General features: G+C 37.8%; 1 protein-coding gene and 1 pseudogene across 2 annotated transcripts in view; one reads left to right on the forward strand and one right to left on the reverse strand.

Moving 5' to 3' along the window:
- The window catches only part of SNAP91 (synaptosome associated protein 91), a 131,676-nt gene that overhangs the window by 24,460 nt on the left and 79,570 nt on the right, over positions 1 to 27,646 (forward strand). Inside the window, 1 exon segment of the mRNA XM_079146953.1 lies at positions 27,440 to 27,582. Coding sequence (XP_079003079.1) covers positions 27,440 to 27,582 — 143 coding nt within the window.
- LOC306665440 (heterogeneous nuclear ribonucleoprotein L-like) overlaps positions 1,562 to 27,646 on the reverse strand; it is a 72,296-nt pseudogene continuing 46,211 nt past the window's right edge. Inside the window, exon 2 of the transcript in view lies at positions 1,562 to 3,438. The product of the transcript in view is annotated as a heterogeneous nuclear ribonucleoprotein L-like (transcript). The remainder of the gene's footprint in view (positions 3,439 to 27,646) is intronic.

Here is a 27,646-nt window from a genome sequence, read left to right on the forward strand (position 1 = left end):
AAAAATTGAATAACTATTGCAGGTTTTTAAGATAAGAAGGAAAGGAACATTTATTATGGTTCTCTCATTTTTAAGCCAGGCATGGTGGCACATGCCTATAATCCCAGCAACTGAGGAGGATAAGATTGGAGGATTGGAAGTTCAAGACTAACCTCAGCAATTTAGCAAAGTCCTAAACAACTTAGCAAGACCTGGTTTCAAAATAAAAAATTAAAAGGAATGGGTATTCAACTCAGTGGCAAAGCACCCCTGCACTCAATCCCCAGTACCAAAAAAAAAAAAAAAAAAAAAAAAAAAAAAAAAAAAAAAAAGTTTTTTTATTCATATTCACTATATTTCAGGAATTTTGCTGGAAAAGTAGAGCTCATGGTCTAGTAAAGTACACAGATATATGAATAAACCTGCTGGATATTGTAAGATGAGCTCTGAGGGTAGGTAGAGAGTGCCATGTGTTTGACAAGGTCTGAGGAAGCTCAAAGGAAGTATTGTCTAAGCATCCAGAATGAATGGAAGCCTCAGGTAGAAGGGCAGAAGAAGAGAATGTCAGGCCAGGGGAATAGCATGTTCAGAGACACACAGGTATGAAGAGCAAGTGCGGTTCCTGCTAGAGGCAGCTAGGTATGAAGAGCAAGTGCGGTTCCTGCTAGAGGCAGCTAGGTATGAAGAGCAAATGCGGTTCCTGCTAGAGGCAGCTGTATGTGAAAAACTAGCAGGAGGCCTTGTCAGCCTTTCTCAACCCAGTTTCCTCATCTGAACCATAAAACACAGAAAAAGATTTGAGTGACTACTTTCTCAATTTTCTCAGTGATAGTATGTAACTAATACTAGTCCAGATGCATGAAAGAGAAATTAATTGGTTATACATAATGTCTGCTTGAGAGTAGTAGGAACTCAGGTTGAGAAGGACTGGATTATATGAAACTATTCATGACCTCAGTAGAATGACATGATCACATTTGTGTTTAGAACTATACTTTTGGGAGCTGATTAAAAATGGTAAAGAAGTTTTTAAGCAATTGTAAACTAGGTAGAAGATAGTAAAATCATTAAAGTAGATCAGAGAAACAGTTTCAGAGCTATGTAGGAGGCAGGGTCTATATGAGGCTAGTTAACTGAACATGGAGAACAAGAAAGAAGATGAGGATGATGCTGAGCTAAAATGCCAAGGTGCCTTTGTGGACAGCAGTATCATTATTTGAGCTACACAAAGTAGATATGAAGGTCCTGGGATGATTTCCACTTTTGTCTTGCTGATCCATGTGAGATTACTCACCGTCTAGAAGAAGTATAGGCATGAAAGAGATTGCTTCATAAAAATCGACGCAGAAAAGAGGAGGACTGGAGACTGTGGTTGTGGTTCAGTGGTAGAGTACTTGCCTAGCATGTGTGAGATACTGGTTTGATCCTCAGAACTGCATATAAATAAATGAATAAAATAAAGGACTATCAACATCTAAAAAATATTTTTTTGCTATGTTTATATTTCAATTTTATTGAAATGTGCCAAGAGTACATGGACAGCACAAATGTATGAACAGGAAAAAAAATCACATGTACAATAATCTTTAAAAGGGCTGGGGAGATAGCTCAGTTGGTAAAGTGCTTGTCTACAAGCACAGGGCCCTGGGTTCGATCCCCAGCACCACAAAAAAAAAACAACAACAATAATCTTTAAAAAGTGAAGGTTAATCTTAGGAGATATCAGTTCCCCTCTCTTCTCCCACTCCAGACTTCCAGAATTTCCATTATTGTTAAGCTTCTACAAACCTAGCATTAAAAAAAAGGAATACAAGAACTTTTGCAAAAAAAAAAAAAACTGGCATAAAAGAAAGAGAAACGTTTTCCTGCTGGGGTGGGGCTCTTCCTGGGCCCCTAATTAGGAGACTTGCTGAGCGGTGGAGAAGCACAACTTCAAAGTGTAAGGATACGGGCCATTTGGGTTTTTCATCTGGTAATGGTTCAGGAAGCCCAAAGTCTCCACGTTATCACTCTTGGATTCCCACTCTAGCAGTCCAGAGGAACTGTGCTCACTTTTGCCTGAGAATACTTTCACAGAAGTTGGCTGCTTCACTCCCAGCTCATCATAGATCTCAAAGAAGTTCTCCTCAGTCACTTCCAAGGGGGCTTCGAAGAAGTGCAGCACATTACTGGGGTGCTGGATGTAGTTCTTAGCTGCCTGCTCTGGAGTGGAGAAACAGCTGTTTCTTGATTCACTGAAATCTCTGTAACTGCAGGACCCGTCTTCCAGCCCATATGACTGACCAGGCATAATGGCAGGCTGCTTGGAGAGACAGACATTCATCTTCTACCCGAACAAGAAGTTGTCGAGATGAGTAATGGCTTAGTCAACAGCATAGTCATCAGCCATTTCCACCATGGCAGCCCCTGGCTTGCTTTTCTTGAACTTCACCTTCTCCACATTGCCATACAAGAAGAAGACGTTGAAGACTCTGTCACCGTTCATTTTAGATTGATCTAAGCCATAGACTATGAGCACAGGGCTGTCGGTGTGGGGCCACACTCAGGTGTTGGGGGAGGGAGTGTGGGGTGCCCATATTGGGGCCCATAGCGGCTTGGGCCCCAAAGGTGATGCCCCACTGGTGGGCCCATCCTTCTCCCTTCATAGTGAGGTTGGGGTGGGGGGCAGTAGCCCTCATCATGGTAATGGCTGTGGCACCCACCATGGGGCTCTCCATATTCTGCAGGGGGCTCCCTCTGGCATTTGTTGGGGTTACTGCTAGGGTCACCTTGTCCACTGAGGTTGGGGTTTGTGTAGTCCCAAGTATCTTGATCATTTTCAACACATTCAAGCATGTAGGCTCTGCATATTCAATCTTCAGAGTGCAACAGCCAGAAGAGATGTCAGCCCCATTAAGTGAGGCCTTGGCCCGTTGGGCACTTTGCACAGAGTTAAATTCCACCTGGCCTGGACTCTATTCTTCTGGAAAATGAGAATTCTCTGGACAGGGCCACAAGGATTACAGATAGTGTAAAGAACACCCGTGGTTATAAAATAGATGGGATTCAAGATGGTAAAGAGAAGCACACTGTTAACGCTCGGGAGTCATCCAAGTCCCCAGGGTGAGTGAGAAATCTGGCTGGTAGAATAATTGACAAAAGCAAGCTGACCAGCAATATAGATTTGGTTGTCTGCTGCGTAGTTCACTGCATTGCAAACCTCCAATACATCTTCAAATTCTACCAGTGCTTGTCTCTTCTTAGGCATCACCACCACATAGCTGAGGGGTCCAAACTCCTGCAACGCCTCCACAAGGTCAGCTTCCACCACACCGTCAGTCAGGCCCCTGATGTGGACAACTGAGGAGGCAGGGGTTTTGTGGGGGTCATCGTAGTTCTCCCCACAACCGCCGCCACCGCCTCGGTACTGATGGCCGGCGTTGTCAGTCTTCAGCCGTTTTGGAGCCCGGCCACCCCTCACTGCAGCCGGATAGTAGCGGCCACCGCCATCTTCACCATCGCTCCAGACCGCCTCAGCTACTCCTCTGACTGCTGCCTCTGCTCCAGCCTCCGATGCCCTTCTTCCTAAAAAATATTAAAATAAAAAAGAAAAGAGGAGGACTGGGGAGGTCATCTGGGGGACACCCAGTGTTTAAGGGATTGGAAGAAAAATAAGGGTCAGTAATATAGACTAAACGGGAAAGGCAGAGATAAGAGGAACAGAAAAGTCTGGCTTCCAAAACCCAGGAAATATGACTTTAAAAACTAGGTCAACATTTGCTATTTTTTTTTTTTTTTTTTGGTATCCATTCTGACTGGGGTGAGATGGTATCTCATTGTAGTTCTGATTTGCATTTACATGATGGCTAACGATATTGAACCTTTTTTCACATATTTGTTAGTCATTTGTTATTTCTTCTTTTGAGAAGTGTCTGTTCATTTTTCCCAGCACCATTTATTGAGGAGCTGTCCTTTCACCAATGTATGTTTTTGGTGCCTTTATTGTGAATTAGCTGGCTGTAGAAGCATGGATTTATTTCTGGGATTCTTATTCCGTTCTTATTCTTATTCCATGTTTGTTTTTATGCCAATACCATGCTGTTTGGTTGTTTATGGCTCTGTAGTATGTCTTGAAATCAAGTATTGTGATGCTTCCAGCTTTCTTTTTGCTCAAAATTTCTTTGGCTATTTGAGCTTCCATATGAATTTTAGAATTTTCTTTTGTAGTTCTATTTAAAAATCTCAGTGGCATTTCAATGGGGATGTATCTGTAAATTACTTTGGGTAGTATGAACAATATTAATTCTTCCAGTCCTTGAATATGGAAGGTCTAGGTGAGGACTGTCCATTTACACACAAAATGGAGTTGGGTGGAGACCAGAAGTATCCATCAGCCTTGTTAGTTTCAGGGACTCTGATGACCTGGGACAGATGCAGTAGGATGGCAGGGGTGATTTTATAGTGAGTCCCCAAGAAAATGGAGAAAGTGTGAGTTTAGGGAATCTAGAGTGTGACATGTGGTCCAAGAGAAGGATTTTTTGTTTCTTTTCCCTCCAAAAGGGGCTATTTTGAACACATTTTTAGAAGATACAGGGAAAGGGTATTTAAAAAAGAATAAAGAATATAAAAAGAATAAAGAAAAAGAATAAATAGAAAGACCTGGAGGAATCAGAGCCTAAAAGGAGGTATAGGAGGAAGATGAAGACTTTTCCTTTTCCAGGGTTGAGGAGGAAAGAGTGGACTATGATGTCACTAAACTCACGGGTGATCCCAAGGATATGAGGAAAGTGCCAGGGAGCTTATATTACCCTGCAACTTAAAAGAAATTGCTGTGCTTGTTGCTCCCACTTCTGTTACCTGATAATGGAGCTCTGTGACCCACAGATTTTCAAATTTAAACTCTATTATCTCAGCTGCTTTTGAGTCCCAGATTTCTGCCACCACTTCTCATTGTACAATAGATGGGGGGGAATTGGTCATCTTCTGTACAAGATATTGTATCTGGAATTGATTAATGATTGATAGATACCACTCTGATCTCTCAACCCTTATTCTTACCCTTGTGCTAGAGAATTGCTATTCAAAGTCGACTTCCCTTCAGTTACTTGTGTTCTCCATCTCCAACAGATGCAATTCTTTTCCTTTCTCATTTGTTTTTTCTTTGATGTTTTCTAACTTTTTTCTAAGTTGGCCAGTCATCTTTGTCATATTGTAAACTATAGATGAATCTTTTGTATTCTCTTGTATATGCAAAGACCCCATAATTGTTTGGGACATCTAATCAAATTAGAAAAGGGATGCAAATAGAAACATAGGAAATGAGCATCTCTTGTTGGACTGTAGGATCCTAGAAAATCTCTGAGGCTGCACATTGTTCCACAGGCCTGAGGAGATAGAAAGCCTCCTCATAAGGAGGCTGCTCTTGGCAAATGCAGGCCATACTACCTGGGAACCTCAGGAGAAAAGGGGAATAGAAGGAACAGAATCTAATAGGATTTTCTGGGAATCTGCAGTTACTACAGAGAGAAATTATTAGGTTGAATTATGTGAAATTGCTGATGGTATTTAATCATTTTAACTGATGACCATGCTAATTTCATATAGTTCAACCAAATATGTCCCTGATCCTAAATACACTTGTAAAATTTTGGATCATAATCCCTTAAAAAGCTAGAGACTGCTCTCCTTGATTATGTGCAAGTCCCTTTTCTTTAAATTTAATTGTTTACAGCTCTTAAGTGTTATACATGAATATTAGGTTCTTACAGATCATTAGGCATATAGTATGGTCATTTGCCCACACTCAATACTAGATTAAACACTGGTCACAACTTCCATGGTGTCCTACTCCAACCCAGTTTCAGGCCCTGAGATTTCCTAACTTTTACTCTAGATATAAATTCTCATTGTCATATGTTCTCCTAGGGAATATTGACACTGTCTGGAGATGTTTTTGATTGTGTTGACTAGCAGAGGGAGGGCGCTACTGGCCTCTTGTGGTAAATGCCAGAGGTGTTGCTAAATATTCTACAGTGCACAGAACACTCCCCCACAACCAAGACTTATCTGGCCCAAAATGCCAATAGTATCAAGGCTGAGAAACCTGTTCTAGACTGAGCACTGGAGGACTTAAGAAAATACCTTTGTAGTTTTATATCATTCTTCTTAATGGTGAACATGAGAAGTTTATAAGGAGATGGGCAGAGATAAGAATTAAGTTTGGAGGAAATTGAGCATAACTAACTGCTAAAATATCCTATATTTGTGAAACTGTCTTGTGAGCATGCTCAGAGCACTTAGACATGGATAATTTTAAAGGAGTTGGGTCACTGAACAGTTTTTGGTGGAATGTAACATTGCCATTTTTTCTACCATTTTAATAAAGGAAAATTAAAATGAAAAGATCAAAGGTTATGAAATAGGATAAGAGAGAAGTACCTACACAGAAAGTTTGACATTTTAAACCTTATCGTCTCCTTTGAATTGTATAATTGGTGTGTCTACTAATGGGGTTAAAGATACTAATGTGAGGAAAGTTTCCAGCACAGATACTGGTATAGTTATGAATGGGCAAAGGAAAATTGTATAATGATAAACTTTTTGACCCTAAATTTTTAGATTTTTATTGAGAGAAGTTCAACTGTCTCTTTCACAGCTCTGTGTGAGCTAAAATATTTTATAAATATATTTGAGTTGCTCTTAACTCTGGCTGTAAATATATACTGAGATGTCTAATAGAGAGATGATAAAATTGAGTAAATGAAGCATTATCTGTACTGTGAAAATATAGCTATATTTTAATTGAGCTTAACTTTTTGGAAAAAATATAAGTAGACATGGGTGATATATTACTTTATTGTCAATTATGAACACTGAGGCTTTCTCAATCATAGAAAGTGATTTTAAGAACACTGTTCCTCTAGAACAATGTTCTTCTTTTTTCTGCACTGCATTTTTAATTGCATGGGGAGTTTTAGATAAATGAACAAGTATATTCCAGAAGCCACAGTAGCAGGAAAAGAGTCCACGAAGTATTTACATAGTAAATTTCTATCATTTTATAAGACACTCTTGATCTTTTCTTGAACTGTCCATAAGGGGAAAGGAATCCCCTGAGGTAGGTGTTCTCTCTGCTTGCAGAAGCAAACTAAAGGACCTAAACCAGAGGCAAGCCTGGAATACTAGGAAGAGGGAAAAGAAAGGACCAAATACCATTCATAAACTCCATGTCTATTTTGAGATGCTTGTCCAATGACCTTTACAAAAGGGCAGATTCCTGCCTTTAAGGTAAAAGTACAATCTCAAAAGCTATAGTTCTGAATTATAATAATATATCTGGATGCCATGGACCATTGGTGTCAGAAGACAACACTTGGGGTCATCTATGAGATTTAAACAGACAAATATTTTAGTGGAATTCTCTTGACTGTATACTTGCCACTTTGGCTTTTTGAATGACACATGAATAGACTTTTCTGCTAGCCTTCAGGCAGTGCAGTAATCAAGGAAACAACAGTATTGGGAAGCTCTTCAGACACTAATCAGCTGGGGAAAGAGTTCATTGGCAAAAGTATCCTCCAAGACACTTCCCAAGTAGAGAGGATTGTCACTTAAGGGGGAAAGGGAGCCACATATCCAGTCACTGTAAGCATCCAGCAGGCAGGAAGATGGCTTCAGGCAGTGGCTGGATGAAAATAGACTTGAGATTCTCAGCTCTGAAATGTAGTCATCTTCTACTGTTTCTTTCCTCACTGAGAATGAATTCAGGGTGGTCATTCTCTGAGGGAGAGGTGCTTCTTTGATTTTCACTACCACATTAGCTCTGTGTCTCAGAGGGTATTCCTGAGATGAGGAAATTGATATATACATGGTCATAATGGATTCATTAATGATTTAAGCTTGGCTGGAAAAGGCTAGTAAGGATCTGAGTAGACCTTGAGGAACTTCTCCAGGCTAGTACACTCTGGAAAAGGACACTTGAAGAATTCAGACCAAGATGTCCAGGATGCCCCACAGAATATCAGGCTTAGGATCTGAAGAGTCAATGCCATCAGAATCCATGGAGAGATGTTCTGGAGGCGGGCAACTAGGCCTGCAGCTGCTACAAAGGTGCACATAGTCCAAAGGTGAGACACAGACCTGGCCTCACTCCCTTCCCATTGGCCTCCACCTCCACTTTCTCTTCTATATCCAGAGCCTGCATTCCCAAGTGCTATCTTAACCTCTGGTTCTTAGCTACAAGGCCATGAATTTTCTCTCTTAAAAGCTGATTTTCTAGCAAAATACTTTGATTCCCGTCTTCCAAATCTACTACTACTTGTTCCAACTCACTCATTTGAGCTTTCTTTCATCCTCTGGCCATCAGAGCTGCTACTCAGTTTTTTTGGTATCCTCCTGCCAGTGCCTTCCTCTCAGGCTCAGATGCATGCGGTGCTGTTACTTGTGCACCTGGGGTGGCCAGTACTGGCCTTTCTGGCTGGGCACCATGAATAGCAGGGTGTGGCAGTAGTGGTAGAAGCATCCTGACCAGACAGAAGCAGTACTTTGGGGGGGGGGGGGTCCAAGACTGTCTTTAACAATGTTCTGGTTAGTATTTAAGTTCTCCAGATATCTCACCACTGCCTGTATTAATCATAATGTACCTGAAATAGTAAAATAATAATAATAATAGTAATAATTGTTGTTACAGTGTTTTAAGGATTGAAAACAGTGTTGTGTTTGGGGATACCAAAAAGATCTCCCTGCCCCCAAACTATAGAGAAACTAGGAATTTGATTTATTTTTTACCTGTTGGATAAATAAGAGTGGAATGACTTGGTTGGTGGACATTCTCAGCTGAACAGGGCCTCTTTCTATGGAAAGAGATAGGACCTCAGGGGCTGATCTTCTCTTCTTGACTTTTCTGCTGCTACCATCTACCATCTGCTTTGAATTTCTGACCAGGCTTTATTTTTTTTCTCCCACATCATTAAGTGGTCTCAACAACTTCTCTTCAATGTTTCTAATGAAAAATAAAACATTTTCCAGGTTTTTTTTTCTATTTTTTCCTTGTTTCCTGATAATTAAGGGTATAAATGGAGGGAAGTCTGAAATGCTTTTTTTCATTTCATTTCTGTTTCTCCTTTTACTTAAATCTTACAGTAAAGGATAAAGACATATTAAGAACTAAAGCTGTATTTCTTGGTATTTCAGAAAGAAAATAGACTCAGGTCTTTTTTGGATGTTTCCTCCTAGGAAGTAAGATGAGGGTTCTAAAGAATAAAAACAGTAAAGCTTTGGATAAGGTCAAAGAGATGGGATAATGTTGGGAGTTGCTGCCAAAGATTCTCATGTACTTGGGGCAGGGAGGGATGGAAGATGGTAAGTAAGATCCAGTCCTGGGCTGGGTGCAGTGCATAGGCCTGCAATCCCAGCAGCTGGGGAGACTAACATAGGAAGATCTTCAGTCGGTCTCAGCAATTTAGTAAGGCCCTGAGCAACTCATTGAGACGCTGTCTCTAAATAAAATACAGAAAGGTTTGGGGATATGGCTCAGTGGTCAAGCACTCCTAGGTTCAATCTCTGGTACCAAAAAAAAAAAAAAAAAAAAAATCCCATCCTGGATGAGCCTTGGAATGAAGACTGGAAAATAATTCAGGAGACACCTTACAGATTAGGTTACAGAGACAGCAAAGGAGAAAAGTCCCAGATGCTTGCAGCAGCAGTTGCCATTTCTGAATACTATTTATTTTTAGGAAACACAAGTTTCACATATGTGGGTAGGAAGCTTGATTGGAACAGAAAACCAATGCCTTGTTTCTGGTATTTAAGTCCTATCTCTACAGCACTGTCTTTCCTTATGGCTCCAGAGCCCTCTAAGGGAAGTGTTGAACCTAAAGAGTTAACTGAGGATGAAATAGCTATTTTTTTCTGAGGATAGAGTAGGAAGTGATGGGCTATGGTGGGAGCACGGGGGATGTGGGTTAGATATTTTAAAAGGCATGCAGGACTATTCAGTGCTGGGTTATGGCAAATTTATCAACATGGTAAATTCTTCTTTAGAGACTCCCCCCACCCCACCCCCCCGCAAAAAAAAAAATGTTTTGGTGATAATTTAAAGGTAATCTTTTAAAAATATTTAGCTTTTCTTTAGCCCAAGGTTCTGTGAAAAAGAAACCAAACCTTAAGGCCATTGTGTAAATAGGTCATGTGTTAATTTACCTGACACACTTGAAGACTAGACATAGGTAGTTGATCATCCTGTGGCAGTAACAGGAAATCAGAAACCCAAGCTGCATGTATCTTCTAAAATCTCCCTAGCAACAGAGTCAGCAAAGGCCATCCTTCCAGCACTTTCTGCCAGCTTAGAGAACTGGCTTGCAATTCTTTGAGCATTACCCAATACACCAAGATCTTCTGTTTTAGTGGTCTGTTACAAAGGGCCATCTCTTGTCTCTATGGTGCTGTCAACTTCTTAAAATTATAGATATAAATTTTTGTACTGGGGTTTGAACCCATGGGTGCTTTACCACTGAGCTACATCTCTAACTCTTTCTAGATTTTATTTTGAGACAAGTTCTTCCTAAATTGCTCAGGCTGACCTCTAATTTGCAATCTCCCTGCCTCAGCCTCCCAAGTAGCTGGGATTACAGGTGTGCATCATCATGCTTGGCTTTACTTATTGTTTTAAAGTTCTGTTCATATAAATTGTTATTTGCTCCTAAAAGCACAGAATTCTTTTGAAAAACCCACAATAATTTATAAGAAAACACTCAAAAGATAAGATATAAAAGCAATGTAATATTAAGGCTGGTGAGCATATGTAATTAGTTCTATTCCACAATGAAGACCAGGGGCAGAAAGTCCTAAAAGACCTGTTTAGGGTTGCATCGTTAATCCCACAAATAGCTATATATGGATCCTAAAAGGATAAAAATATAATGTTCCAGTTTTATTGGTAATAATTTTCCATAATCCTAGGGATTGGCAGTATTTGGCACATGGACTGCTTTCTTCCCCCCACGCCACTGCCCGACTCCAAAGTCACAGTGGTATGTGGCCCTAGTTTTCTACTCATGAAGGCAATTGGGCTCCTTGGAGTTTTCATGGTGTTCCATTCTAGAAGTATGGTCAGTATCTCCTCTGCTTCAGTTGGTCAAAATAATCACAGTAATGCATGATGTTTATTTTTAGAACTCACTGATACCTGCAACTCAAACTGGACCATGTTTAGAACATCTGGGGGTACAGTTTGCCAGTGGTCCTTAAATAACTGATGTACTCTGAGACTTTGCTTTCATTTATGCTGTCAACAGTAGACGTGCCATTGGACATAGCTCAAACATAATCAGGACAGAGCAAGGAGATGCTTCTCAAGTGAGGTCAAAGAGAGTGACAGTCAGCAGAAGTAATGGAAAGAGAAACAAACTAAGTGCAAGCGCATGCCGTATCTCTGCAGCTTCTCTTTCTTTTTTCCAGAGACCATGCAGGAGGCAATTCAGTTAGTTGTTCAAGTGTCACAAGCTCATCATTCTTAATTCCTCTCAGTATCTTATACCTGTTCCCCCATCTTCCCACCTACCCATCAAAATTATGAGCTATTCCTCTTGTCTCAACCTTTGAAATATTTGCAATCCTACCTTTTGTTTCCAACTTCTATCCTATTGCCACATTGATACAAGCCCACTATCATCTCTTGCCTGAACTGTTGAAATCACTTCCTTTGTTTCTCTAACTCCATTCCCCCCACAGAGTCTGTGCTGCATAGAGTTGCCACAATGATTCTTCAACTTGTAAGTTGGGTTGCATCACTCCTGATCTAAAGGCTCCAGCAGCTCCTCACAATCTTCTGAATGAAGTCCTATGTCTTTCCTGTGACCTGTGACACACTGAGCGATCAGGAAACTGACCAGTTCTCCATCTGCAACTCTTTCCCATGTTTGGTCTCCAGCCACAATGGTTTTCTTGCTTTATTTTAAACCTGTCAGGTGTGTCTTCATCTCAGGGCCTTCACATTTACTGTTTCCTCTGCCTGGAACAGCCCTTCCCACAATGATTGAATGACCCTGCAGTTTGGTCTCTTTGAATGTCATTTCCTCTAAGAGGCCTTTTCTGGTCACCCTATCTGAAACAACACCAGCTCTCTGTATCTGTCTGTCTGTCTGTCTTTGTATCCACTCATCCACCTGCCTCCTTATTTTATTTTTCATCAGGCTTCTCATCTCTCCCTGACATTGTACATCTAGTTTCTCTGGTCTCTGTTAGAACGTGAGCTCCGCGGAGGCAGACCATATCTGTTCAGTTCATTGCTCTCTCTAGCTGATAAAATAGTGCCAAACACATAATAGACCTTCTGCAGTTATTTGTTAATACATGAATTGATTGAATTAATTAACAAGTATACCAAGTCCTTTTCAATATAGGTAGCCAAAGGTGACTAATTTTAATTATATATTTATATATACACACACACAGACACACACATACACACATATATACCCTCCTTATATGAGGCCCTATGCTAGATACTTTGCTTGCCTTATCCAGTTTAGTGAAACAGCTGCCAGTTAGGTGCTCCTATTATCCCCATCCTAATAATGACAAAGTGGAGGCTCAGAGAGGCAACTTTGCTCAAGGTCACATAGTTATTAACTAATAGAAAATAATTAAAGTAGGTCTTCAAAATATTAACTCAATAACTATGCTATGTATTACATCTCCTAATTTTTAATGTACCAAAATCCTTTCAGAAAATAAATAGCATAAGAATGAATCTTTTCCATACATGTTTTTGAGGACTATAAAAATTATAGAACGTATACATTTGTTTTGAGATGAAAGAAGTTACTCAAATACCCTAGAAACTAAGTTCCGTTAAAGATCACACATAGTAATGTAAAAATACAAAGAAATTTATTCAGTTTTATTGAGTAAGTGAGAAATTTTAAAAGCTCCTATTTTATACCTTTCTATTTAAAGAAAGAAAATTGTTATGTTATGCAAATAAAAGCCATCATGTTGGCACATTTACGAGCTGCTCTCCCTTTCCCTCTCTGAGCTCAGTGTCTGTTCTTTTACTTCTCCCCCCTTCCATCCTGTCACCTACACGTCAGGGCCATCTTCTCTTGCTCTAGCTGTCCTTTCTTTTGCTCTCATTTGTGTAGCTCTCAGCACCTCCTCTGCAGGTGTCACTCCCCCCAAACTGTCACTGGATGCTTTCATTTTACCGAGAACCCTCAGCCTTTCCTAGATGTGCCCCAGTTCTCCCAGAACTTCTCCTCACCCTTTTTTCTTTTGAGAAGTGAATGAAAAGTCCAACCACCTTCTTCAGGATCTTGCTCTGATTATTTCCCAGTCTTCTCCATCTTACCTGGAAACTTCTGTATGTAAAATTTACATCACATAAATAATGTCACATTATTAGGTATTCTTTCTACATGAGAAAAAGGTAGTCCTTTACTCTTTCCTAAAATATAATACTTTTTTTCATTGTGCCTTCTATCTAGTTCCTGTCATCAACTCCCATAAAACTAAACTTCTAGGCAAATGGCTCTTATCTCAGAGGCAAGTACTTCCGGGGACTGTGAAACACTGAAAAGACACAGATGCCTGGAGATTTTAAGGAGCAGCAAGATACCCAAAAAATGTTAGAGCTGGAAGATATGAGCCTGAAGTCATGAGCCTAGTTCTTTTGTTGTGTTGTATTTCAGTTTATATCAATTAACATGCATTTGGCTGCAAGCAACAGAGTGTTCAAACTAAGGAGTTAACATGTTTTGCTATCTTAACAAAAAATCTAAAGGTGGGGTGCTTCTAGGGTTTGGTTTCCCCCTGCTACTTCAGCTTCTTGGTGAAGTCTGGCCTCCTGTCTTGAGATGGCCACGATATCACACACATACACAGCTATAACCATTGAGGGAATGGAGATTTATTTCTACTCTGTTTTCATGCATCTCTGTATTACAAAGGGAACATGTTTTCCCAAGTGACTTCAGCAGACTGCTGCTCATACATTTAGCTATGAGGGAAGGCAGGATTGCCCCCATGTGACATGTTGGCCTTTCTGACAGGGAGGGCAGGAACAGGGACAGAATTCTTCTGATGTAGAAGAGGGAAATAAATAACTCTTGGTGAGGCAACATTAATGTCTGTCATTTGTACTAAACTTGACAAGAAAAATTTCTGAATCATCCATATCCTTTTTTTTTTGTATTGTCCAAATTGGAAAAATTTGTTTCTGTTTACAAGTGTTTATGGGTTTGAGCTTCCTGATGTTCTTAACCAGCAAGCAGATAGCCAGGAAGGGAGGGAGGATTGGTATTAGTTTTTGAGGGCAACCATAACAACATAGAAACAGCAGAAATTTATTTCTTATAGTTTTGGAGATTGGAAATCTAACATGGCCAGGCTCTGGTGAGGGTCTTCTGGATCACAGACTGCTGACTTCTCATTGTGTCCCCATATAGCACAAAGAACTAAAAAACTCTCTCAGGTCCATTTTAGAAGGGCACTAATTCCTTTCCTAAGAGCTCCACCCTTGTGACCTTCCAAAGGTCCTAATACTGTCACATTGGGGCTGAGGAGTTCAGTATATGAATTGTGAGTGGGACATAAAAATCATTCTAAAACAAAGGGGAGAGGGAGGAAAAGAGAAAGGGCCTGGAATAATAAATTTAAAATAACTATAGTTCATAATTTTGCATATGTATTAGTTCATGTGACCCGTATTGTGAGCTGCTATTATGTGATAAAATTGTATATTAGTCTGTCATTGTACTTTGTTGGGTAGCTTCTTATTTTCTTTTTGTGAAAGCTCAGATTTAGACCATGATTATATGCTAAAAGAATGGCCAATCTTTGTTCTTCTTTCTGGCATTTAGTCAAAGGAACTTGTCCCAGTTAGAGCTTTACAAATCATATAATTAAACTTAGGAAGGGATTTTTAGATGGAATAGAGGATACCTTTCTAAATTTAGGCTGCTGACAAAAGTATGTATGACAATGAAATAGTAAGTAATCCTAATTTGTTGATTCAGTTGTATCTGGTAAGAGTTATTAAAAGAAATTTGCTTCTGTGGGCTGGGGAGATAGCTCAGTTGGTAGAGTGCTCACCTCGCAAGCACAAGGCCCTGGGTTCAATCCCCAGCACCGCAAAAATATAATAATAATAATAAGTTATGGCAAGATGGAATAACAAGGAGGGTCTCTATATACACTCCTGCCTGGAACAACTGAAAAAACTCCACAAAAATCTATTAAATAACATGATTAGTCATTAGGGAAATGCAAAGAAAAGCCACCATGAGATAGCACAACATACCTGTTAGAATGGCAAAAAGAATTTAAAAGACCATATCAAAACTTGGCAAGGATGTACAGCAACTAGAACACTCATACCCTGCTGGTGGGAATGTAACATGATAGAAATGTTTTGGAAGTATTTCTCAAATTAAATATCAAAAATTACTCAACTAGTCTCCTCCAAGGCAGTTATCCAAGGGAAATGAAAACATATCCATTTATATATGAGTAATTGTATATAAATGCTCATAACAACTTTATGTATGATAGTCAAAAACTGGAATCACCCTCAAATATTCATTAGCAGGTAAATGAGTAAACAATTCTGGTATGTTTGTGTCATGGAATACACCTCAGATATAAAATAGTCTGAGCTGTTGATACAGGCAGCAAGGTGAATGAATCTCCAGATAATTATGCTGATCGCAGGAATCCAGACCTCTTCCCCCAAAAGAAACGAGTTTGATTCTCTTTATATAAAATTTAGAAAATGCAAACTAATTTACATTGAAATTAAATTGGTGGTTGCCAAGGGGCAGTAGGGAAGAGAGTAGAGAGGGGCAATAAAGAATGTTAAAGGGGCATAAAGAAACCATCAGGAGTAACAGCAGGGTTCATTTTCTTAATTTTTTGTGACAGTTTTATGAATGTATTTTCCTAAAACATATCTAATAGTATACTTTATAATATATGTGGGGCTGTTTTTTGTCAACTATATTTCAGAAAAGCTGTTTTTCAAACTACCAAAAAGATACCAGCTATATCTTCTTAAGTTTAAAACTTTGAATACTAAGGACTCAACTATGACAAAGAGCATTTTAAATTCTCTTGGTTTTTAAGAATATTTTTCTCCATGTTTATATCTGTACTTTGTTTTTGTTTAATTTTTTACAATTCTTTAAATGCAAAACTTTTTTATTTTTTATTTGTTCTAATTAGTTATACACGTCAGCAGAATGCATTTTGATTCTATGTACATGAATGGAACACAACTATTCATTTCTCTAGTTGTACATGATGTAGAATCATACCATTCATGCAATCATACAAGTGTCTAGAGTAATGATGTCAATCTCATGCCATCATCTTTCCCACTCCCCTGTCCCCTTCCCTCCACTCACTCCCCTGTGTCCAATCCAAAGTTCCTCCATTCATCCCTCCTCCCCCCATTATGGATGAGCAGCCACAAATTAGAGAAAACATTTGGCCTTCAGTTTTTGGACATTGGCTTATTTTGCTCAACTTGATATTCTCCAACTCCATCTGTTTACCTGCAAATGCCATAATTTTATTCTCATTGAAGGCTGAGTAATATTCCATTGTGTGTATGTACCACAGTTTCTTGATCCATTCAGAATCTGTTGAATGGCATCTAGGTTGGTTACAGCTTAGCTATTGTGAATTGAGCTGCTATAAACTTTGATGCGGCTGTATCACTGTACTATGCAGATTTTAAATCTTTTGGGTATAGACTGAGGAGTGGGATAGCTGGGTCAAACAGTGGTTCCATTCCAAGTTTTCTAAGGAATCTCCACGCTGTTTTCCAGAGTGGTTGCACCAATCTGCATCTCACCAGCAATATATGAGTGTACCTTTTTCCCCAAATCCTCAACAACATTTATTGTTGCTTGTATTCTTGATAATTGCCTTTCTGACTGGAGTGAGATGAGTAGTTTTGATTTTCATTTCTCTAATTGCTAGAAATTTTCAACATTTTTCATATATTTGTTAATTGATTGTATATCTTTTGTGAAATGTCTGTTCAGTTTCTTAGCCTATTAATGATTGGGTCGTTTGGGTTTTTTTGGTGTTAAGTTTTTTGAGTCCTTTATACATTCTAGAGATTAGTGCTGTATCTGAGGTGCATGCACTAAAGATTTTCTCCCACTCTGTAGACTTTCTCTTCATGTTATTGATTGTTTACTTTGCTGAGAAGACTTATAATAAATCCATCCCATTTACTTATTCTTGATTTTATTTCTTGAACTTTAGGAGTCTTGTTAAGGAAGTCAGTCAGGCAGTCAGGTCCTAAGCCAACATGATGAAGATTTGGACCTACTTTTTCTTCTATTAATTGTTGAGTCTCTGGTCTAATTCCTAGATCCTTGATCCACTTTGTGTTAAGTTTTGTGCAGAGTGAGAGAAAGAGACTTAATTTTCTTTTGCTGCAAATGGATTTCCAGTTTTCCTAGCACCATTTGTTGAAGAGGCTATCTTTTCTCCAGTGTATGCTTTTGGTACCTTTGGCTAATATGAGATAACTATATTTATGTGGATTTGTCACTGTATCTTCTGTACCATTGGTCTACCTGTCTATTTTGCTGCCAATACCATGCCATTTTTGTTACTATTGCTGTGTAGTACAGTTTAAGGTTTGTATTGTGATACCTCCTGCTTTGCTCTTCCTGCTAAGGATTGCCTTGGCTATTCTGGGTCTCTTATTTTTCCAAATGAATTTCATAATTGCTTTCTCAATTTTCATGAAGAAAGACATTGGAATTTTAATTGGAATTGCATTGAATTCGTATAATGCTTTTGGTAGTATGGCCATTTTGACAATATTAATTCTGCCTATCCAAGAACATGGGAGATCTTTCCATCTTCTAAGTCTTCTTCAATTTATTTCTTTAGTGTTCTATATTTTTTCATTTAGAGGACTTTCACCTCTTTTGTTAGATTGATTCCCAAGCATTAATTTTTTTGAGGCTATTGTGAAGGGGGTAGTTTTCCTAATTTCTGTTTCAGAGGATTCATCATTTATGTATAGAAATACGTTTGATTTATGGGTATTGATTTTATATTCTGCTATTTTGCTGAACTTGTTTATGAATTCTAGGAGTTTTTTGGTGAAATTTTTTGACTTCTCTAAATATAGAATCATGTCATCAGCAAACAGCGATAATTTAAGTTCTTCTTTTCCTATTCATATTCCTTTAATTTCTTTGGTCTGTCTAATTGCTCTGGCTAGAGTTTCAAGGACTATGTTGAATAGAAGTGGTGAAAGAGGGCATCCCTGTCTTGTTCCAGTTTTTAGAGGGAATGCTTTCACTTTTTCTCCATTTAGAATGATATTGACTTTCCGTTTAACATAGATAGCTTTTATAATGTCGAGGTATGTTCCTACTGTCCCTGTTTTTTCTAGTGTTTTGAACATTAAGGGGTGCTGTGTTTTGTCAAATGCCTTTTTTGTATCTATTGAGATTATCATATGATTCTTATCTTTAAGTCTAATGATGTGATGCATTATGTTTATTGATTTCCATATGTTAAATCAACCTTGCATCCCTGGGATGAACCCTACTTGATCATGGTGCACTATCTTTTTAATATGTTTTTGTATGGTATTTGCCAGAATTTTATTAAGAATTCTTACATCAATATTCATGAAGGATATTGGTCTAAAGTTTTCTTTCCTTGAAGTGTCTTTGTCTGGTTTTGGTATCAGGGTGATAGTTTCATAGAGTTTGGGAGGCTGCCCTCCTTTTCTATTTCACAGAATACTTTGAGGAGTATTGATGTTAATTCTTCTTTGAAGGTCTTGTAGAACTCAGCTGAGAATCCTTCTGGTCCTGGGCTTTTCTTGGTTGTTAGGCTTTTGATGGTTTCTTCTATTTCATTGCTTGAAATTGATCTGTTTAAATGGAGTATGTCCTCCTGTTTCAGTTTGGGTAGTTCATATGTCTCTAGAAATTTGTCAATATCTTCAAGATTTTCTATTTTGTTTGAATACCAATTTTCAAAATAAATTCTAATTATCTTTGTATTTCAATAGTGTCCATTGTGATATTTTCTTTTTCATCATGTATTTTAGTAATTTGAATTTTCTCTCTCCTTCTCTTCATTGGTATGGGTAGGGGTTTATCAATCTTATTTATTTTTTTCAAAGAACCAACTTTTTGTTTTGTCAGTTTTTTCAATTGTTTCTTTTGCTTCAATTTCATTAATTTCAACTCTGATTTTAATTATTTCCTGTCATCTACTACTTTTGGTGTTGATTTGTTCTTTTTCTAGGGCTTTGAGATGTAATGTTAGGCCATTATTTGTTGACTTTTTCTTCTTTTAATGAATGAGCTCAATGCAATGAACTTTCCTCTTAGCACTGCCTTGGTAGTGTGCCAGAGATTTTGATATGTTTTATTAGTATTCTCATTTACCTCTAAGAGTTTTTTAATCTCCTCTCTGATGTCTTCTGTTATCCATGCATCATTCAATGGAATATTATTTAGTCTCCAGATGTTGAAGTAGCTTTTATTTTTTTATTTTATCATTGATTTCTATCTAGTTTCCTTTCTAATTTTAATTTTTTTGTCCTAATTAATTCCATTATGATCTGATAGAATTCAGAGTAGTATCTCTATTTTTTGTATTTGCTGAGAGTTGCTTTGTGGCATAACATATGATCTATTTTAGAGAAGGATCCGTGTGCTGCTGAGAAAAAAGTATATTCACTCGTTGATGGATGGAATATTCTATACATATCTGTTAAGTCTAAGTTATTGACTGCATTATTGAGTTCTATAGTTTCTTTGTTTAGTTTTCATTTAGAAGATCTATCCAATGGTGACAGAGGTGTGTTAAAGTCACCCAGTAGTATTGTGTTGTAGTCTATTTGATTCCTGAAATCAAGAAGAGTTTGTTTAATGTAGGTAGATAGCTCCATTGTTTGGGGCATAAATATTTATGATTGTTATGTTTTGTAGATATATGATTTCCTTCAGCAGTGTGAAGTGTCCTTCCTTCTCTCTTCTAACTTTGGCTTGAAGTCCACTTTATCTGATAGGAGGGAAATCCCTGCTTTTTTATGCAGACCATGAGAGTGATATGTTTTTTCCCAACCTTTCACCTTTAGTCTGTGGATATCTTTTTCTATGAGATGGATCTCTTGAAGGCAGCATATTTTTTTAAACCAATCTGCTAGTCTATGTCTTTTGATTAATGAGTTTAGACCATTAACATTCAAGGTTATTATGATATGATTTGTATTCCCAGTCATTTTGGGTTATTTATTATTTTAACTTGACTTGGTATCTCCTTTGATTGGCTTTTCCTTTAATGTAGTTCTTCCCTTTGCTGTCTTTCATTGTTGTTTTCCATTTTTTCCTCATGGAATATTTTTTTAGTATATTCTGTATTGCAGGTTTTCTAGTTGTAAATTCTTTTAACCTTTGTCATGGAAGATTTTCATCTCATCATCAAATCTGAAACTTAATTTGCTGGATATAAGATTCTTGGTTGGCATCCATTTTCTTTCAGAGCTTGATATATGTTGTTCTAAGATCCCCTAACTTTGAGGGTCTGGATTGAGAAATCTGCAAATTGTTTTCCCTCATATATAATTTGATATTTTTCACTGGCAGCCTTTAACATTTATCTTTATTTTGTATGGTAGGCATTTTTATTATAATGTGCATTGGTGTGAATCTGTTGTAATTTTGTACATTTGGTGTCCTGTAAGCCTCTTGTATTTGATTTTCCAATTCATTCTTCATGTTTGAGAAATTTCCTGATCTTATTTCTTTGAAAAGATTGTGCATTCCTTTGGTTTGTGTCTCTGTGCCTTCCTGTATCCCAATAATTCTTAAATTTGGTCATTTCATATTATCTCATATTTCTTGGAGGTTCTGTTTATGGTTCCTTACCATCTTTACTATGTGGTCAATTTGATTTTCAAGATTATATATTTGTCTTCATTGTCTGAGGTTCTGTCTTCCAAGTGATCTAGTCCATTGGTGATATTTTCTATTGAGTTTTTAATTTGGTTTATTGTTTCCATCATTTCAAGAATTTCTGTTTGTTTTTTTTTTCTTTTGCCTGAATCTCTCTTTATTGAAATAATCTTTTCCTTCCTGCATTTGCTCTCATAACTCTTTATTAAAGTGATCTTTTGTTGCCTGCACTTGCTCTTAAGAGAAAATCATTCTTTACTTTGCAGATCATTTTAATTATGTACATTCTAAATCCCTTTCTGACATTTCTTCCATTATGCTGGCAATGAATTCTTTTATTGTGGCATCTTGGTTTGTTTGGGGTGCTTTCTTACCTTGTTTGTTTCCATGTTGTTCGCATTTCTTCCCCTCTAGCAGTGTGGATTTGAGGTATTAAGGTTTCTACCCTATAGATTTATAATGCTCCTATAGGTTTCCAATACCTCACCTTTAAGGGGGAGATCAATATTAACATTGCTTAATGCAAACAATATGCAACTTCAAATCAGTTAGCCCCTATTAAGACATTTACAGTTTTGTTGCAATAAACAGAACTGATATGTTTGATTACTATCTACAGTACAAACAGTAGGTTTGCAATAGTGTCTACAGTTTCTAATGGACAAAAAGAGAATGGGGTGTACGTGTGATGTTTATGAGGTAGGAGGTGAGAATATAGAGGTATTAGATCATAGGAAGAGTGAAAGAGAAATCAGTAGAAGTTAACTCTTAGCAGGAGAGAAGAGAGACAGGGACTCAGGTGTAACCAAGCCTGTAGGAACCTTGGAAATGGTCTTCCAGGTCCTGGCTATTGACCCTAGATGTAGGTGGCCATGTCCATAGTTGATGGTGGCTGCAGTGGCTATTCTGTAGGGACCTTGATATTGGGCTTCTAGTCTCCAGCTGATGTCCTATGATGGAAGCTGCCCCAACTTAAGATGGCGGTGGCAGCACCAGAGGTAACCCAAGATGGTGGTGGAGGTGACCTAGGATGGAGGTGACTGCTTTCAAATATGGGACTGTGGGGGCAGACCCCGTGGCCTGTTCAGATATGCAGTGCTGCAGTGGGCATTGATGCCACAGGAAATTGCCTCCAGGACCCGTCTGTTGCCCTAAGGTGGGAGCTACCAGATGGGGGAGGCTACGGCAGCAGTTGCAGTATTCCAAGATGGAGGCCTGCCTGTAGACCATGGGGACCATAGCATGGATTCTCCTCTTCTCTGTGTGGTTGGTCAGACTGTCAGGTGCTCTCCTCTACTGCACCAGGCAGGTGGATGGGTGGTCAGTTGGGGGTGCACCAGCAGGTAGGCAGCCAGGGAGCAAATGCTCTCCTCTCCTCCAGGCATCAGCGGACAGGCCCCTTTTTTTTTTTTTTTTTTTTTTTTTTTTTTCTTTAATGTGAGGAAGTGGAGCAGTAGAAACATACATACTCTACTAGTCAGACCATAAATAGATGTGATCACTATGGAAAAACATTTTCAAGTTAAATATGTGCATGTCCCACAACTGAACAGTTCTCTTTCTAGGTACTTGTGAAAAATAGCAGCTCTAAATTGATTTCAAGACTCCTTTATATTCTTAAGTTATTGAGGAACTTTTGTTTATGTATTGAGAGCTTTTGCTTCTGTCAGGCATTTACTTTATTGGAAACTAAAGCTGAGAAAGTTTTAAAACATTCACTTTTAAATGTCAATAATAAACCTATTGACATGTTAACATAGATAACACTTTTAGGAAAAATCATTATTTTCCAAATTTAAAAAATTAGTGAGAAGGGTGATATTGTTTTATAATTACACAAATCTCTTCAATGTCTTTTCCAATAGAAGGCTGATGCTCATATCTATTTCTATATCCAATCTGCTGGAATGTATTGTTTCATTTGAAATGTAGAAATAAAATCTGGCCTCACAAAGTTATTTGGTTGGAAATAGAACTATAGCCTTTTCAGAAAATTATGAATATTCTTCTTTGATAATACACAACTGTCCAAGAGATGGTTTCTTAAATTGCAGTTGCATTGTTGAATCTAAACCACATCTGTGAACATTTTGTATACCAAAAAAAAAAAAAAAAGTCTATTGGTCTCTCTTGTACTTTGAATGGATCTTTTACCCTTGCATTATTTTGTAACATTATTCAGTATCATTTGGAAAAATATTAGTTCGTTAAGTTATTCATGTCTTTCAAACGTTGACACATTTCTTTACATAATTATCAATAAATGAAATTAATGTCACCAATGATATTAAAAGATTTGCTGAAAACAGGAAATCTGTCAAGCTTATGTGGCAGAGTTGTTTAAAATTCTGATGTTCATTTGAAAGATCAAATTTTGTCATTGGCAACCATCACTGTCATTTTCTTTAAAGTCCCAACCTCACTTTTTGTTTTCTTTGAGAAAATATCTACTATTCTATACCAAGTATGGATCATCATAGTCTGAAGTCTCTCAAACTTTCTTTTGAGTTAAAATGGTTGTCCAAAGGAAAAAATGGTTAGTTCACCTCAATTCAATCTGCAGTTGATTGCTGTGAGACAGCTATTGATCCTTGTTATGCACCACAAAAGCTTTACACACACTTCCTGTTTAGTGACTTAGAGCAGGGATAGCAAACATTTTCTATAAAGAGTCAGATATAAGTATTTTGGGCTTGTGGATAACAGGTGAGTTGAAATTGATTTATAACTTTTCAACTATGTCACTGTAGTTTGAAAGCAGTCTCAGACAATATGTAAATAAATGAATATGGCCACATTCCAATAAAACTCTGTGAACACAGGAAGTAGGCAAGATTTTTCCAGCAAGCAAATAGTTTGCCAGTCCCTGATACAAAATATTAAAAAGTTAGCGTAATAGCAGGGGCAGTGGCACACATCTGTAGTCCCAGCTACTCTGAGACTGAGGGAGGAGGATCACCTGTGACTAGGAGTTCAAGACCAACCTGAACAACAGAGAGACCACATCTCAAAAAAAAAAAAAAAAAAAAAAAAAGTGTGTATACACACACACACACACACACACACACACACACACACATATATATTAAAAGATTTAATGAAAATAATAATTTTTACTGCTTCATCAAAGACATTCTTCTCAGGAGAGTATCTGTCATCATTCTTCCTTCTCATTCAGCATCCATTCTCACTGTAGGATTCTCCTTTTTTCCAGACTCACCTGGACACCTGAATCCTGGTTTCTAGAACTCATCTGCCTCTGAAGTTTCCCATAAGTTATCTCTACTCGATTTGCTACCTCACCCCTTTTTGGCTTTTTCTGCTTGGCCTCAAACATGCTTAAGGTCTTCCATATTTAGACAGAAAAAAGCCTTTCCCTGATGCTTTTCCCTCCTGTGCAGTGGGCCCGACTTTAATACCTTCACTGTCACACATGGCAACAGTCTTCCACTATGTACTCTATTCTTACCAGCCAACCAGGACTTTATGTAGTATTGAATCCTAGTGATCCCTAATTATTTCTTGAAATTTGTGAAGTTCTTTTTAATTGGCTCCATGATTTCATTTTTCCGGGCTTCTCTTTACTGTTTTTTTTTGTTGTTGTTGTTGTTGTTGTTTGTTTGCTTGTTTTTAGTTGTCAATGGATCTTTTATTATATTTATATGTGGTGCTGAGTATTGAACGCAGGACCTCACACATGCCAAGCAAGCGCTCTACCACTGAGCCACAACTCCAGCCCCTACTGTTTTTTCTTTTTTTTTAAACTCACTTTTCATTCACATCTTAAACCATGGACTTTCTTAGTTTTGATTCTTATTTATACACATAATCTTCTACTTGCATAGTTTCTCAGCTCCCTTTAATTCCTGATGACTCCCAACTTTGTATCTAGGTCTGATAGTTCTCCTGAGCTTTAGAACATGTTTCAGGCTCCCGTCATTTATCTCAGCTTAGATCCCCAACAACTCTTTCAAGCTTATCATCTCGAAAATAGTTTGTGTCTCCCTTAAAACCAACTTGCTTCCATTTTCAGTAAGTAACATTTACTAGACCACCAACCCAGAAATCTGGACTTGTCCTGTATTCCTTTCCCTTTTTCCTGTAACATTATTTGCCCACTTGCAAACCCAGTTGTTCCTCCTAAATATCTTTCTGCTCTTTTCATTATCTCCTTCCATCTGCACTGCCTTTTCATCAGTTCAGTTTCACCTTTTTCATTCCTGACTCTCAACTGAGCTTTCCAACTAACTGCATTCCTATTTTGTAGTACATCTTTCCATGCAAAGGAGATTGTTCCTTGTCCTATGCCTCCATTATACCTGGCATATAGTATTTAGTAGTCACTAAATAAAATGGTAAAAAATTGTAAAAGCCAATTGGGGTTTTTTGGTATTTTTCTGCTAAAAGACTAAAAGGGCTCCCCTTTGTCCAGAGGATGAAATCCAATTTCTCAAGTGTGGTATATGACATCCTTACTGTCCATTCCCTAACTCCTCAGCTTAAGTGTCTCCCTCCCCATATACCACACATACCAAGCCCACAGATCACTGTCTCTTCAAGGACACACACCTTTTAAGAACTTATACTTTTGTACATTTGTTTAAAAATTTAACCTTCTCACTTTCTCCCATCTCATAGCTTACTTTGGGGACCCACTCAACTTTCCTTCCCCATAGACTCTTTCCTAATACCCCCACTATTTTCTCAAAATGCACTGTGTAGGTATTTTAGTAGGTATTTGGAGTACCTACTCTTTCAGACGTTTTGTAGCTTTTATAATATCATGAAAAGTAGTTATTAGTACCCCCCATTTGAAAGACGAAGACTTGAGTTAAAAAGAGATTAAATAATTTTCCCAGATTACACATTTAGCTGGATCTGAGCTGGGCTCTGGATCTGGGCTTTCTGCTTTATCACTGTTGACTTTCTTTACTCATCTCTTATAGGGAGTTGGCTCTTATACGTGCATGTATTTGTCTCCTCTGTGTTTACAGAGCCCAGTTCAATAAGTAAAATAAACATAAGAATTTGTGACTGGCACCAAATCTCAAGAACAAAGTAGGTCCATGATATAGTCTCAGGAAACAATATTATAGCATAGTGATTTTTCTTCTTCAAAGAGGTATTTGTGATTGGGGGAAGTATGTTTCTTGTATATTTTGCTCAAAAATTGTCTATTGTGCAGAGTTCTCTCAAGCACTGTACAGGAAATAGACATTGGCATGACAGTCGCCATCTTCAAGGAGTTTTGGTGAACATGAAAAAACAACAGGAACAGAGGCATTCACATGTGGGACTGCATTTAAAAAGTACCAGGAAAGCTTTCCTGAAGGATGAGCAGAATTGCAATAAAGGCAAATTTGGGGAAAATATTATGTTGACAGGATAGGAATAAATGATAACTGGAATTTGAAATAAATATAAAGCAAGAAATAAGCCTAATCTGGTCCATTTTTGATTCAAACAATTATTGATATCCTTAAATTTAGGCAGTTAGAGCTGCTTCAGTGATGGAGTGTCACCCAATTTTTTCAAATCTTGTTTATTGCGGAATAGAGATATACATAAAGTAAATGTATAGCTTAAAGATTAGTGGGTGCAGATTTTGAGTAAAATAAAAAGGGTGGATTAGTCTCTACATTTGTTGCATGGGAAGTCCTAGGAATTGGGGTATAACCTGGTTCTCTGCAGGGTGGATGTGGCTTATAATTGAAGTCATACCTGTATCTGCTTTCCTGAAGAAGTCTACCTGTGCTGCTGGAAGCACAGTCCCAGTGTGACTTAGATTCAATTCATTATCACATGACCTTTGTTTGCCCCAGATAACTTTTTGACACTAAGCACATTTTATGAACACTGAACACTCTCTGTTCACCACTATATACTCCCCCCATACCTGGAGTCATATTAACATACAGATATGGACATGAACATATTTTAAAGGTTTTACTCTCTTATAAACTCGGGTCAAATCATAGTAATTTAATAGTAGTCTGAAAGCTTAGGTAAACATAATAGAATTCTTTTCTCTTTTACTATTTGCTTTTTTTCCCCGACACTCACATGACAAGTATGTTAATTAGCACTCTTCAAAATTAATCCGAGTGAAATATGCTTTTAGCTACCATGCTTCAAAAAACACACTTAAGTTTTGCCTTCAAATAGTGTTTAGGATAAGTGTCTACATGTTTGAGACATTGTTATTGGAGCAAAACAATATTAGCATAAGTCTTAGCTCTCCTGAAGTTTGTAATTTAAAAAGGATATCAATCCAAGAAAAACATATAAAATTCAGAAAAGAATACAAAAAGGAATTCAACTATTAAAAAATAAACTCAAGAATAAATAAATACTTTGGGTAAATAATGTACTTAATGTGTCTGTGTGTTAAACTATTATGGTTTAATTTTTTTAATTGACCCTTGTCAGTAATTTCAAAGTCATGGTTTAGTAAAGAGGATTAAATATTTAAAGTCTGAGGTGAATATGGGTATTTAATCATTCACACCATTGATCTGTGTCCTCTATTTTTGTAGATTTGATCCAGGCTACCAACGAGACCAATGTTAATATCCCTCAGATGGCTGACACACTCTTTGAGCGGGCAACAAATAGCAGCTGGGTGGTTGTGTTTAAAGCTTTAGTGACCACACATCATCTCATGGTGCATGGAAATGAGGTAAGCTAAGTAAACTAATTTTTTTTTGGTGGAGGATGAAGGCATTTATGGAAGAATATGATGA

Source organism: Sciurus vulgaris (assembly GCF_902686455.1).
Source record: "Sciurus vulgaris genome assembly, chromosome: 7".
NCBI classification, from domain to species: domain Eukaryota; kingdom Metazoa; phylum Chordata; class Mammalia; order Rodentia; family Sciuridae; genus Sciurus; species Sciurus vulgaris.